General features: G+C 47.2%; 1 protein-coding gene across 6 annotated transcripts in view; it reads left to right on the top strand.

Annotated features, from left to right (window-relative positions):
* COL18A1 (collagen type XVIII alpha 1 chain) overlaps positions 1–13,380 on the top strand; it is a 152,642-nt gene that overhangs the window by 136,736 nt on the left and 2,526 nt on the right. For all 6 annotated transcript variants that reach the window (XM_083497809.1, XM_083497811.1, XM_083497810.1 and 3 more), the window contains 16 exons: positions 692–766; positions 2,340–2,375; positions 2,875–2,928; positions 3,878–3,952; positions 4,898–4,972; positions 5,111–5,153; positions 5,832–5,894; positions 6,818–6,861; positions 7,642–7,764; positions 8,474–8,627; positions 8,745–8,821; positions 9,440–9,568; positions 10,156–10,191; positions 10,667–10,984; positions 11,930–12,127; positions 12,714–12,829. In XM_083497809.1, the coding sequence (XP_083353935.1) occupies positions 692–766; positions 2,340–2,375; positions 2,875–2,928; positions 3,878–3,952; positions 4,898–4,972; positions 5,111–5,153; positions 5,832–5,894; positions 6,818–6,861; positions 7,642–7,764; positions 8,474–8,627; positions 8,745–8,821; positions 9,440–9,568; positions 10,156–10,191; positions 10,667–10,984; positions 11,930–12,127; positions 12,714–12,829 (1,616 nt within the window). The remainder of the gene's footprint in view (positions 1–691; positions 767–2,339; positions 2,376–2,874; positions 2,929–3,877; positions 3,953–4,897; positions 4,973–5,110; positions 5,154–5,831; positions 5,895–6,817; positions 6,862–7,641; positions 7,765–8,473; positions 8,628–8,744; positions 8,822–9,439; positions 9,569–10,155; positions 10,192–10,666; positions 10,985–11,929; positions 12,128–12,713; positions 12,830–13,380) is intronic.

The raw sequence follows: 13,380 nt of genomic DNA, 5'->3' as shown, positions 1-13,380 counted from the left end.
TTCTTGTAACTTGAAGCCATTGGTTGGAGTCCTACCCTCTGGAGCAAAGCATTCCAGTTTGCAACTTGATCACCACAATGCAAATTTCTCCACTATCAAGAGGATTCTTACAATTTGGCTCCTGGTCTTAGGCTGCAACCCTAACTAACCCTGCTTACCTGGGAGTGAGCCCCTTTGAATTCAGTAGGACTCTCTTTTGATTAGACATGGTTAGGATTGCAGCCTTAGTTCCAAATCGTTTCCATAATCCAAATGTCTTTCCAAAGCACCAATTTCTATTTCTTTGCACTTCTTCAGCCTTATAATGATTGATTAAGGGCATGGTAAGCATAGCATTTCATGTTTTCATGAACTCTCCATGAACAAATGCTCATTATTGCCAGCCATCATCCTCTGTTGGGGAATCTTACTGCAATAAGATCATTGTACTAGATAGCTTATAACATGGGTCATGTTTCCTCTGGAGCAACACTTCAATTGCAATTATTTATTAAATTTGTTAGTCACTTTAGTGACTTACAACCAAACAACCCCCCACATAAATACATTAAAACATCCCACCTATTTCTAAAAGGCCGCATATAGTTAAAGGCCAGAGGCCTGGTTCCAGAGGAAATTTTTTGCCTGTTTTGCAAAGTTTATATTTTCACAAGCATTTTGTCTTCATTCTTGCCATTTGTCTTTTGGACAGGGTGAAAAAGGAGAGCCAGGGGTTATAATCGGTCCTGATGGGACAGTCATAGCAACTAATCCAAAAGGAGAAAAGGTAGAAATAAGCATGCTTTCATTTGAATTTTTTTCTCTCTCACTTACCCAGTTTTGTTAGCTGAAGGATTTCCCCCTCTATGGCATAAAGACTGGTATAGAGCCCCTCTAAAAGAGAGTAAAAGATTGAGAGCCGCCCCCCATGCTTCTGGGAGAGTGTGCTACTGAGTTTTTGGATGTGCACCCTCTGCAAAAGTTGTGTTAGCAAACACACACATGGGATTACCCACGTGATCTGTACTATTGAGATCTTTTCTGGGAAAAGGGAGGAGAGAGTATTCATTGCAATGTGACCATGAAAGTGACTATGGTTGGTGAGGTGGTTCTCTGGCAAGAACCACTCACAGCCTTTGTGTGGTGATAAAGTGGGCAGGGGACATGGGCATTGCCAGGTTTTGGGAAGTCCCAAACAATAAGATGTTTCTACCTATGTTGCTTTGTCTCTCCCCAATTACCACCCTGATAAGTGTGTGTGTGTGTGTGTGTGTGTGAGAGAGAGAGAGAGAGAGAGAGGAGTCCCCTTTTCTTTGTTAAGGACCATAAGGTGTTTATTTGCTCATATCTAGTTTATTAATACTATTATTTAATTACAGGCAAATGCAGAGGTTGAAGGCAGCACATATTTAGTCTTATCTCCCCTCCCTCCCCAGCAAGATCTGAATAATCACAGCCAAGGAGTCTCCAAGGGGAGACTTTTTCCCTAAGATTTTCAGCCATGAGGCCTGTTTGTGGGGTCATTCTTATTGTGCTGGAGAGGCAATACTTGAAAAGGATTATCCCCTCACATGTCTGTATTATATAAGAAAAGAAATATGCAGATGTATGCTGAATCTCCAATGGATGTCTAGTTTGACCCTTAGCGACCATGGGCTTGCCTCTAGCCCAGGGTGCTCTAAATCAGGACATTCCCTTCAGTGCAACCCGCCAAGGTCAGTGGCAGATGGAGCCCGGAGTCAAAAGTGTACAGAATGGCAAATGTACATTTCAACTTTGTCCAGTAAGCTAGTTTCTGCACACACTCACAAACCCCTCTGTAGTCTTCATGCAGAGAAGCAAGAGGCTTTATCAGATAGAGAGGATACACGCCAGTAAGGCAAAGTACTTGGGGTGCAAAGCGGGGCTGGAGAGAGGGGGTTCATCACCCCTGTTGTAAATAGTAGTGTGGGATGCCTCCAGACTCTCACTATTTTGTGGGAGGGATTCAAGCGCATGCCAGAACTTTAGGTATGCACATTTCAAGTGGCCTAAAGGGCTCTGTTGCCCTAGTGGAAAAAATCCACTTTTAAAAATTATTTGGCTTATTTGCTGTTTAGAAAGCGATGGGGAAATGCATTGAAAAATGTGGAGTGAACAATTAATTAGCTAAGGGAAAGGCATGTAAGCAACCCACAATAAAACCGGGTGAATGCAGGATGAATGTTTGTTGTTGTATATCCACCCTGCAAACAAATAGAAATGAATGCTTAATAAAGACTGAAGATAATCTAAGCTCGCTGTAAACTTTGTGTAAGCAAATCAGGATGAGTGTAAGCAGCTTGTCTGGAGGGTCTAATTGTCTCTGCTTTTATTGCCAGGGTGAACCAGGCCTGCGAGGACCTGTGGGACCAGCAGTAAGTTACAAAGGGTATCTTTGCTTATATGTGAGGAATTTACACAGATCTAAACATCCATTAAGCACGAATGATAGAATTAAATTATCCTCTCTGTTGTTATTGTTGTGTGTGGTATTGCTAGTAGAGCTTTTGTGTAGCTCCTATTTATTTCAGTGTGGTTACTTAGGAAAGTCGAGTCTGCAGCCAAATATTGCAGTGTGTTTTCATCTCCTAGTAGGAGTCCTTCTGTTCAGGTTTCTGCCTGCCCCAAGTTTCTGTAAGCCATAAGGAGTGTAAGCAGGGTATCCCTTTCCCCTCTGCTGTCTATATTATGTCAGCACTTACTTCCTGAGTTTGCTATTGGAGGGAATGATGAATTCCTTGTCTTCTGCTTCCATTTGGAATTATAAATCCTGTAGCCAGCCGATGGTATTACATCACAGATATTGCAGAAACTCGCATTTACAATCTCTTGCCATCTTTCTAAGCCTGCCTCTTCTCTCTCTTCTTCTTCTAGGGGCCACCTGGGCAGCATGGACAGAAAGGAGAAATTGGCTTTCCTGGAAGACCTGTAAGAATTTTGATTTTTAGATTGTCTTCAAGTGTACATTCCCTTATTATAAACGGAATGGGGGAAGAGGAGTAAATTCATCCACCTCTAGAATAGTCACTGTTACCTCTCTGCTAGATAGAAATTCCAAGGGAAGCTGCAGAAATCAGACTCCGGCATTAATTCACTCCAGTCTGAACCATTAACGAAAGGGGATCCTAGCTAAAAGGATGCAAGTGCCATAACAAACACCCAGTGGCTCTGCATGCATCTGGAAGTGGAATTATGCTTCTAGGTCCCCTCAGCTGGCACTCCCTCCTGCCATAAGCATAGAGGCTCTGGGTACATTTAGATACAACAGGACCATCCTCTGTCTCACGTTCTGCTGTGAGATCCTGCCATGCAAGGTTTGTCCCTGCATTCCTTTCTTCAGGGTTGTCTTTCCCCAGTCAGGATGAAACTGCCCTTCTCCTGGTCTTACAAGCCCCTCTTTCCGCCATCTTGTTCAACAGAGTGGCTCTGGCTTGGTTACTGTCTCTATGTCTTGCTGGTGTGTGACAGTGCTAAGAAAGGACAGAGGTTTGTCATGTGACACCAGCAAAATCTGCCATGAGCTTCCTTCAGGGACCTATGAAAGTATCAAGGGTTTCACCTGCTGTTTGTTCCCTTTAATTCTAACTTCATATCGACAGCTCTGGCCTTCGCAGTTAAATCATCTATTCCGAGACAGAACTGCAACATAGTTTTACCTACTCTTGAGGCATTTAGTTTCAGGAGTAGTATGTAGGAGCTCCCCATAGAGAAATTGTGAGATCTCAGTAGATTCTTCTCTCTTTGCCCTTTCACTTCACCCGATGGGAACACAAAAGGTGATGTTTGTAGCGTTCTTTGTACTCTGGATCCTCATTAGTGCTGTGTCATTATAAGGGTCCATTAAGCTGACTCAGCAGTGGCTTTTTGTCCTTTGCAGGGCCGACCTGGTATGAACGGGTTGAAAGGAGAAAAAGGCGACCCAGCAGACGCAAGTGGAGGGCTGGGCTTAAGGGTAAGTGGAAAACTGACACATCTCTCTGCATGGTGCAGTTTATGCAGTGCTGCTAGCTTTGATGGCCTTTGTATCCCACTGTAACCCCGAGCACGAGCATCATCAGACTCTGTTATGAGAGAAGAAAAAGGCCTCAGGCCTCCCCAAGGGGCATCTGAAAACGACCTTGCTCTTGTCCTAGTGTGGCTGCAAGTATCCAAATGCAGCAGTGGCCAAGCATTTTTGTGAGAGCACTATTTCTCATGTGTGCTGCCTCCCCTTTGCCTTGGAGTGATTTTGCTTCTGGTCTACTTAGAACCAGGGAGCAGGCAGCAGCACAGCACAGCATTGGGGAGGCAAGCAAAATCATAGGCCTAATTCTGTCCTGTTGCCAGACCCCTGGGCTCTCGTGCACCAATCCTAGAGTGCCATAACCACCCACCGTGTGGACTCTAGTAAAGCAATGCTAATCCTGGTCCATGCACTGCAAGAACAATTTTGTCAAGTATATTGTGTGTGAACGCTCTGATTTCCTCTGCTGCTGCAGACAGAATAATGAAATATTTGAAGCCTGGAGTCCTGGAGTCTGGGATTGGTGGGGAAGTATTGTCTGTGGGTGGTGGAAAGAAACACAAACCTTGTTTGTTTTTGTAAATGCTGATGACATGCATGATAAGGAGGTGGAACAGAGTGCAGGATGCATTCCACTGGCTGTGTCATCTTCCTGTCTTCCACCTTTTGAGTTGACCGCAAGTCCCGGAAGTAGAAGCAATGCCACATCACGCAATCTTGTGTTCCAGTTAAAACCAGGAGCAGCACCCACCACCCACAAAGACACAGGGTGGTTGCAGAATTGTCACTGTTGAGTGGATATTGGCTAGTGTCCCATTCTATTCAGTCTGTTCTGTTCTCAGTCAGTTCCCCACATAATTAATGGGATGTCTGTTTTTCTCTTCCTCCCTCTAGGGTCCTCCAGGGCTCCCTGGCCCTCCTGGCCCCCCAGGTCCTCCGGGGAGCATAGTGCCTATTTATGACAACAATGTGAGTAATGGCCTACGTGCATTTTCCTTGCTGGGGGGAAACATGTATAAATGCCAGAAACTGAATGTTTTGTTATACAATGATTGGGTAATAATGTATTTCATGGGGGGATTTATTTTATTTATTTTGCAACTTCAGGCATTTGGTGAAGTGGGACCACCAGGGCCTCCAGGATTGCCTGGTAAGGATGTTGCAGAAGCGGTTAAAGCATGGGGTTGGATGACAAAGATCGGCTTTCCCCATCAGATTCCTGGGGTGAATCCCTCTATAGCAGCAGGAAAGGGTGGATTCATAATTCCTTTTCCATGGTGCTCTATGGGTCACCATTAAAGACTTCCCATATTAATGCCAGTCTTTGCACAAGTAGGCATTGGGACCTGCTGGCCTGCCAGCCTGATCCAGCCCACCAAACCTTTCCTGGTTGCACACCAGCCCCCTGAACCAATATGGTGGCAGTAGCAGGGCCGCTAGAGAAAAAAATGGTGTAGTGGGAACACAGCTGTTTTCACCCTTATCATGATACTTGGCTGGGTGGGGTGTTTGCAGATAATCCCATCTGATGATTGGGCACATGTCAGCTGTGGGGCAGCCGCCATGCTGCCCACAGCATTGCAGGGTGATGTGGCCCTTGCACTGGAAAGATTAACTACCCTTGCTGTACAGAGCCATAACATTGTTTCCTTCTAAAAGGCATTTGGAATCATTTTAATCTGAACCGAATGTGCAATTAATACCCTTGCATGATAGTATAAACCAGTACGTTCCTCTAGCGGTTCTGGAAGTTTTGGACTATGGATGTGCAGTGCCTTCTCACTGGCTCTTGGGGACTGTCTAGCCTTATGCCAGGACTTTGTTTCAGGCTACCATGGTTCTGCTGGTCCGAAGGGAGAAAAAGGTGATGTGGGTCCTCCTGGGCCCCCAGGTAAGATTTCCTGCAGTGTTGCTACTTGCATTTAACTTCCACCTTTTAACCAACACTTACCAAGAGGTATCATGGATTCATGGATTCATGAGCTAGTGGCAGTCATGGAAGACTCTTGTGACTTGGCTCATGTGCTTGAGCTGTGTGGCACTCAACTCGTATCTATGCATTGCACACCTCCAATAAACCTCCATGCACCTGCCTTAGTCCCGCCCCGCTCCGGATGGCGGCGCAGAGCTGCCTGCCATCCCGGGATCAGCGCAGCTCTGCGTGGCCACCAGGAGCCAGGGGCGAAGCTCCGCCCCGCTCCCGGTGGCCGTGCAGAGCTGCCTGCAGTCCCGGGATCAGCGCACTTCTCCCCATCGCCAGCCCCACAAGCTCGGGGGACAGCGGGGAGGCAGAGCGTGCCTTCCCACTGTTCCCCGACCTGGTTCTTCCAGCCCCGCACCTGGGGGGGGAAAATAAATTGTTTTTCTTTATTTCCCCCCCAAAAAACTAGGTGCATCCTATGGGCCGGAGCGTTCTATGGGGCAGAAAACACGGTACCTCTGAGCTATGGCCCCTCCTTTTTGTTGTGCAGGAAGCCAAAGCCTAGCTGAGCTTGTCTGTATCCTCCTGGAGATAAATCTGTAAAAGTTACGCACTGGCTTTATCAGTGCAAGCCTTATTGGTACAAGTACAAGGCTTATTAGCACAAGCTAAAATAATGCATTTTACATGAGTATTGCTTCCAAATTTTTCACCCAGTGATACACAAAAGCCCTTTCCATACAGTCATAAATGGCTGGGTTGTGCCATGATGGCCCATCATAAGAGAAAGATCCAAAGATCACAATGGAAAGAAGCCCCACATTGAGCAGAGTTGGTTTCTTTGCCCTTACGAACTTCTCATTCTTCTCCCTTTCTTCTCCCTTTGTCACAAGGCCAGTTCCCTTATGACCTCAGCAGATTTGGCTCCACCTTCAGGGTAAGTGCCTGCCATTTGGGAGGAATATACAGATTCAAAAAGAAGCTTAAGGGGTTTTGCTGGGGGGAAGACACACTAGGATGGCAAACAGGTTTGTGCCGCTTTGCATTTAATGAGGTCAGGGTCACAAGGATAGGCAAAAAGCCTTTTTGTTTGATTTACTATTTGCTTCTAAACTTTACAAGCTGCCTTTTTAGGTAACTACCCTTGTAAGGTGGCTTTCGGTGTTTAAAATAAAAAATTGAAGGACAGCAAACAAATGATGAAGACCATCGTACAATACAAAAACATAAAGCTTTATAACCAGCCGTCATCATCGCCACAACCAGCATAATACAACTTAAAACCAGTTATTTTATCTAAGATATTTTGAATGATTGTATTTTTTCTCTCGCCCTTTGTCGGTTTTGATGGTTTTCACATTAGTTGCCCCTGAATATTGCTGAAGCTTCAGCTAGGAGATGTCTTCACCTGTCATTACAGTGGCTGAATAACTGAAGTTCAGCTGGTGTATTGGTGCTGGGTGCAAGATGTAAGGGAGAGAGAGGTCTGCCCAATGAACCTATTTTACTCAGATATTCCCTAATGTGACGGACCACTCTGACTCGTGCCTAGAAAGCATGAGTCAAGCAGAAACCTGCTTGGACCCGTTTTCTAGGCACAGCACAAGGGGAAATGTGGACAAGCCAGAGGAACAAGTCTAGATGGAAATAGTGCTAATCTTGGAGAATGCATTTTGTCTGGCCACTGTCTATTTGCTTATTTAATATCTTTCCATAGGGAGAAAGAGGGGACAGAGGGGACCCAGGGCTGAAAGGTGAAAAGGGTGAGCCAGGCGGAGGAGGATTGTTTGGATCAAGTGCTGCTGGACCCCCAGGCCCCCCAGGATATCCTGGTCTTCCGGTGAGATACCCCACACTGCATTGTCACGAGGGTTGGTGGCCAACATCTTTCTACCACGGGATAGTCTTCTGCATTCTATAATACTTTCCAAGGCAGGGGAAACTGAGTGTGCAAGTGGCACCTTTGGTAGGGGATTTGGGCAGAGGAGGATAAGCACCCCATCTCCAAGGTGCAGAAGTTCTTAAGTGCATTGCAGTCCCTGCCATTAGGCAGAGTAGGGTAGCTGCCACAGGTGGCAGATTTTGTTTTACATCATCCTGATGGTGGGGAGGAGAGGCCTTGCTTTGTGACTAGCCTTCTCTTATCCCATGAGGCTGTCCACCGTTACAAATGCTGTTTTGCCCAGAGTGGCAGAAGCAGTGGAGAGAGACTGTAGTAGCAGGTGGGAGAACAAGGGAAGTGAGAGAGGAGGCAAGTTGTGGGGTGGGCACCTGGAGTGGAAGGGTTACTGGTTGTTAGAGCTTTGGATAATTTATCTCGGGGCATGACATTTCCTTTGCTCCATGTGCTGCGGGGCCTAGGAAGCTGGAAGAGGAATGTGTTTGTGTGGGGCAATAGAAGGAGAAAGGGGGAGGAAGGATTAGAACTATGCATTTGGTTATGAATGTAATTAATTGCTTAGACGGATCAGTACCAGCAGGTGGATGTTTCTGCCATGGAGTAAAACTTCAGTGGTTCTAATATGCATGTATGTTATTTGCTTCTTCAGGGCCCCAAAGGGGACAGTATTAGAGGGGCCCCTGGCCCTCCTGGCCCCCAAGGGCCTCCTGGCGCAGGATTTGAGGGGCGCCCAGGAACCCCAGGACCCCCGGGTCCACCTGGCCCTCCAGGACCCCCTTCCTTTCCAGGACCCCATAGGCAATGTGAGTAGATACCTGATTCTTTCCCAGCTACTCATTGCAAATGGCCCTGCTTTAGGCCTTAAAAACAAGCTTTGTGCAAATATACCTGCTTTAGCTCTGGGTTTGTTTCATTTCCAGCGATTAGTATTCCTGGGCCACCGGGGCCGCCAGGACCACCGGGAACTCCAGGCACCAGTGATGCATCATCTTCTGGGGTAAGAAAAAGCGGCAGTGGGTCACTGCAGCCTACACAGTGGTGTTCCTTTCGGGGGGATGGAGCAAGTTACCTTCCTGTGGGTGGCCCTGATGGGTTTTGCTCAAGCAAGGATTTAACAAATTGGCTAGAGATTGCCGCTGCCAGAGTGATTGATGATGCTCCATCTATGAACATGGACAACCATTTATTGTCCAACAGGAGCAGCAGCAGCTGTTGTTGCTGCTAGCCCTGCAAATAGGAACAGCTGTTGCTAGTTCTGGAAAGCTCTAGGGTGCTAATTGAAAGGAACGCCACTCCAATTTCTAGGAATTACAACAAATATTTATTGTAATAGACATGATAACACTGTAAGAGTGGTGACCGTGAAGTTTGTCATTGGCTTCTGGCATCTGGCTTGTGAATCTGACTGTAACTATGACCTATTATAACTCAGGTGCTCTCTATTTGATGAAGAACCCTGTGTGATTAAAGCAAGGGCTGTCATCAATATGCCCGCAGTTTACAAGCACACCAAATATAAATTGTATTAATGGTGAGCCACCACCTCGTACTTCAGACTGATGAATGGCTGCGCCCTTTTCTTTGTTCCTTTTTCAAATGATTTGTTTTCCGGCAGCTGCGAATCTTGCCAACCTATCAGAGCATGATGGGCAGAGCGCATGAGGTGCCAGAAGGACAGCTCCTTTTCATCCGGGACAGGGAAGAGCTCTACATCCGTGTCCGCAGTGGTTTCAGGAGAGTCCTTGTGAGTATGATGTGTGTGAACACAGCAGTCTTGGGGTAAGACTGTAGGTGGACTACTACCTTGGAGAGTGGTCTTTCTCTGTGGGGTATTGGCAAATGCTCTGAGCAATGCAGAACCCACTGCTAATTTATACACACAAGAGAGAATGCAATGCCAGGAAGAAACGCTCCCTTGTAGCGATGAATGAGCTTCCTCTGGCTTGATTTGGAAGAAGCTTACTTGAAACAATCTGATAGGGGATCCATAGACATTGTTTCCTCCTTACCAAATGAATTCCTGGATGAGTTTCAGGTTGCAACAACTACAGCTTTATTTCATTCTGGCAAATATTCCCTTTCCCTCCAAAACCGAATATGCATTCGAAAATAGCAAAATTCATCCTAAAGAATAATAGCAATAGGGTGCTGGTGGTATAGTGAACTGTGAGCTGGGAATTCCCTAGATGAATTCACTGGGTGGTCTCAGGCAAGACTTCAGACCTGCAATTTGGAGATAATAATACCAACCTAGAGTTCTTATAAAGTGTTACAAAGCAAGCAAAACACATCATATAAATGCTATAACGACTTATTCTGATTTAATTTCAGCTTGAGGAAAGAATATCCATCTCTGGCCCTGGGCTGGTATGTGAAACATTATTACCTGGTGTTGTAGTATAGACTGGGTCTATTGTGGGTCATTCCAAGCTTGCTAGGAGTTTTGAGATCCAGGGATTATCAATCTTTTAAATGTTCTTTAGTGTTTGAATTTCAGTACATGGTGACCTATATGGTGCACTCAGGTATAGATCAGGGAAAATCCAGTTGAGGCATGTCATGCAGAGGGAGTGTGACTTTTATGATCAGGTCCACAGTGGGCTACTAAGGATTTTGTATCACCCGTACTGGGATGCAGCTGATGTAGCTGGCTGTTGTTCAGACTGGTGGTGTGCATGCTTGGCTCTGCTGGTAATGCAGCCGGATGACTGTGCTGCGAGTGGTAGGAAATGGGGGGGGGGTAGTGGTGGCTTTATTTGACCTGTGCTCTTCTGTGGGACGGACCCCTTAAGAGGACACTTAGAAAGGGTTCTAGGAACATTACCCTTCATTTCTGCTGCAGGACAATGAGGTGTATGATAGGCCTCCCAATGTCCACTACTCCCATGGAGGAACGGCTTCATCATCTGGATCCCAGCGCCCCTTCCAACAGCATTTGCCTGTGCATTCCCACCGAGAATACAGTGCCTACTCCACTGCCAAGCCCTGGAGAGGGGATGAGAGTGTGGCCAACCAGCACCGCCTTCCTGAGCAACCCGCCATCCACCAGCCACACCAGGGAGCCCAGCACCAGCAGGAGCCGCTGAACGCCTTCTTCCTCAACCGCCAGCCCGATGCCGCTCCTTCTGCCGTCCACACCCACCATGACTTCCAGCCTGCTGTGAGCGCCCTGCACACGTTGGCAGTCCCCTGCTGCAGTTTGGTGTTTTGCCTGGGTGGCTGCCTCAATTGGCCCTACATAAAGACACCGAGAGTGGGGTCATGAAAGCAGCTAGCTCCAAAGGGTCCCCTGCCTCCTGACTTGCATTGTGAAGGGTTCCTCTGTACAGGTTGTCCACCTAGCTTAGCATGATGGTCTGCCACTAGCAATGAGGAGTCTGAATGGGCTTCTTTGCCAGCAGTAGGGATGAATGAGCAAGAGGCCCCTTCAAGAATCCCAATCAAACATTGAAACCTCTGAATGGTGTGAGTTCAGGGCTTGAAGGGCCCCAAGGGCCCAGCCCCCTCAGAGGGTGCCTGCATCCCTGCATCCCTTTGCTTCAGATGTAGGCAGCCAGTCAACAACATACTCACTCCATCCCAGGCTGGGAGGCTGCTCCATGGGGCCACCCTATGCTTACAACTTGGTATAGGATGCATTTGAAGAAGAGACTACAGGGGCTGACAAGCTGGCTAGTCCACACCCACACAATCTATCCAGTTCTCATTTGTTGGAATGAATCCCAGAGCCATGTCGCAATAGCTTTGATGAGGGTGAGGGTGTTACTACTTACTATAACCTCTGCATTGTAGTTACAATTTGACTGCTTTGTGGACATAACCATTGAATAGGCAACTACTTCTGAAATGCCCCCCCCAACAATGAATGATTTCCAGTGAGAGAAATAACAGGGCTGGCCTCTCATGATTCTCAGGAGTCCCAGAAAGCAGCAGCAAAGCCCCCCGACCCCCATGCTCAGCCCTGTTGCTGACTGGCTGCTTGTATTGTGGTGGCCGGACATTCCTCCCCCTTGCATTCTTAGCACCTCTGCCAGTTGCAGTGAGAGCTCCCTTGTGTACTGGTACAGGCTCCCTCTCATGTGTGGTCGTCTTCTTGCTTTTCCAGCTCCACCTCATAGCCCTGAACACTCCCCTGAGTGGCAGCATGCGGGGCATCCGAGGAGCTGACTTCCAGTGCTTCCAGCAAGCCAGGGAGGTTGGACTGACGGGCACCTTCCGAGCGTTCCTCTCCTCCCGACTGCAAGACCTCTACAGCATAGTGCGCAGAGCAGACAGGGGCACGGTGCCTATTGTCAACCTCAGGGTACGTCTGGTCATCTGGTCAGAGGCCTGAGCAAACACAACACTTTGTGACAGCGGAAGGCACACATGAAGCTCAGCGATGGGATTGCTGTCTTCCTTTCCTGCCTCTGTGTAGGATTGCAGCCTCTAAGTGATGTTAATTGAGGCTAGAACTACACATCAAGACTAGTGGTCAGGGCCAAACGTGCAAGGCAGCACCATTTCTTAACAACACCCAATATTTATTTACTTTTTATAAAAAGGTTTAAACCAACTTTGAAAAGTTTGAGAATGCTGGCAATACCTTTATCTTTAATACTTGATCTGTAATGCAGACCAAGCCGTCACCTTGAATACTTCTGTAAAGAGCTGCCTTGCATTGAACTGGGAGACTGGCAGCTGTCCTTCCAGGTTCTCAGGCAGGGGCCTTTCCCAGACCAGTTGCTTGAGATATTTTAAACCATAGGCACCAGGGAGTGAACCTGGGACATGCAAGGTCCCAAGGTCTTGTCCATGGAAAGGGCAGCCTGTCTCAAAGTTATCAGACAGGCAGAAAGTATTCTCAGAGCAGTTACATTATTACATTGCCCGTTTCTGTTCCTTTCCAGGATGAATTGTTGTTTAATAATTGGGAGAACCTTTTCTCCGGCACTGATGCTCCATTCAGAACTGGGGTTCGCATCTTCTCCTTTGACGGAAGGGATGTCCTGAGAGACTCTGCATGGTAGGTGGGGGAAATGGTTTTGTTTCTCTGAAGATCTGGGAATGCAGGTTTGCTGCCCTTCCAGCTGGGCCTGGCCTCTCTGGCTCTGCAACTCCAAGGGCATCAAAGAAGATTCCTTTGTTTATAAAGAGCAGGCAAAGAGAGGAGGAATGTGTTTGCTATCTTGTATTCTTTTTCCAGCCCCATGTGATGCTTCTCTTGGGGGCAGGTTTTCAGGAACGAAATGTTTAGACGCCAAGAGGGTCGGCTACGCCAAGCATTTTATGTTGCCCCAGCAGTATAATATTCGTGTGTAGCATTATTTTCCTTCCCAAAAGACTGTCCAAGGTCAAGAAGTGGAGTAAATGTCCCAGGTACCTTATCCCAAGGCTGGCAGCAGTTCATTCCTACAAGATGCTACCCATACCAACTGCCCCCACTTTATGTGGCAAGTATGGGTGGCTTTGAGAGTCAACACTCTATAGAGCCCACGAAGCATCAGCCCAAGGGGAGCTGTGATTGCTGGGGCACCTGCAGCCACTTACATGTGAAGCAACCCCTAACACTCTGGT

The sequence above is a fragment of the Podarcis liolepis genome (assembly GCF_965112155.1).
Source record: "Podarcis liolepis genome assembly, chromosome: 1".
Lineage (NCBI taxonomy): Eukaryota > Metazoa > Chordata > Lepidosauria > Squamata > Lacertidae > Podarcis > Podarcis liolepis.
This window is presented reverse-complemented; position numbering and strand designations above follow the sequence as displayed.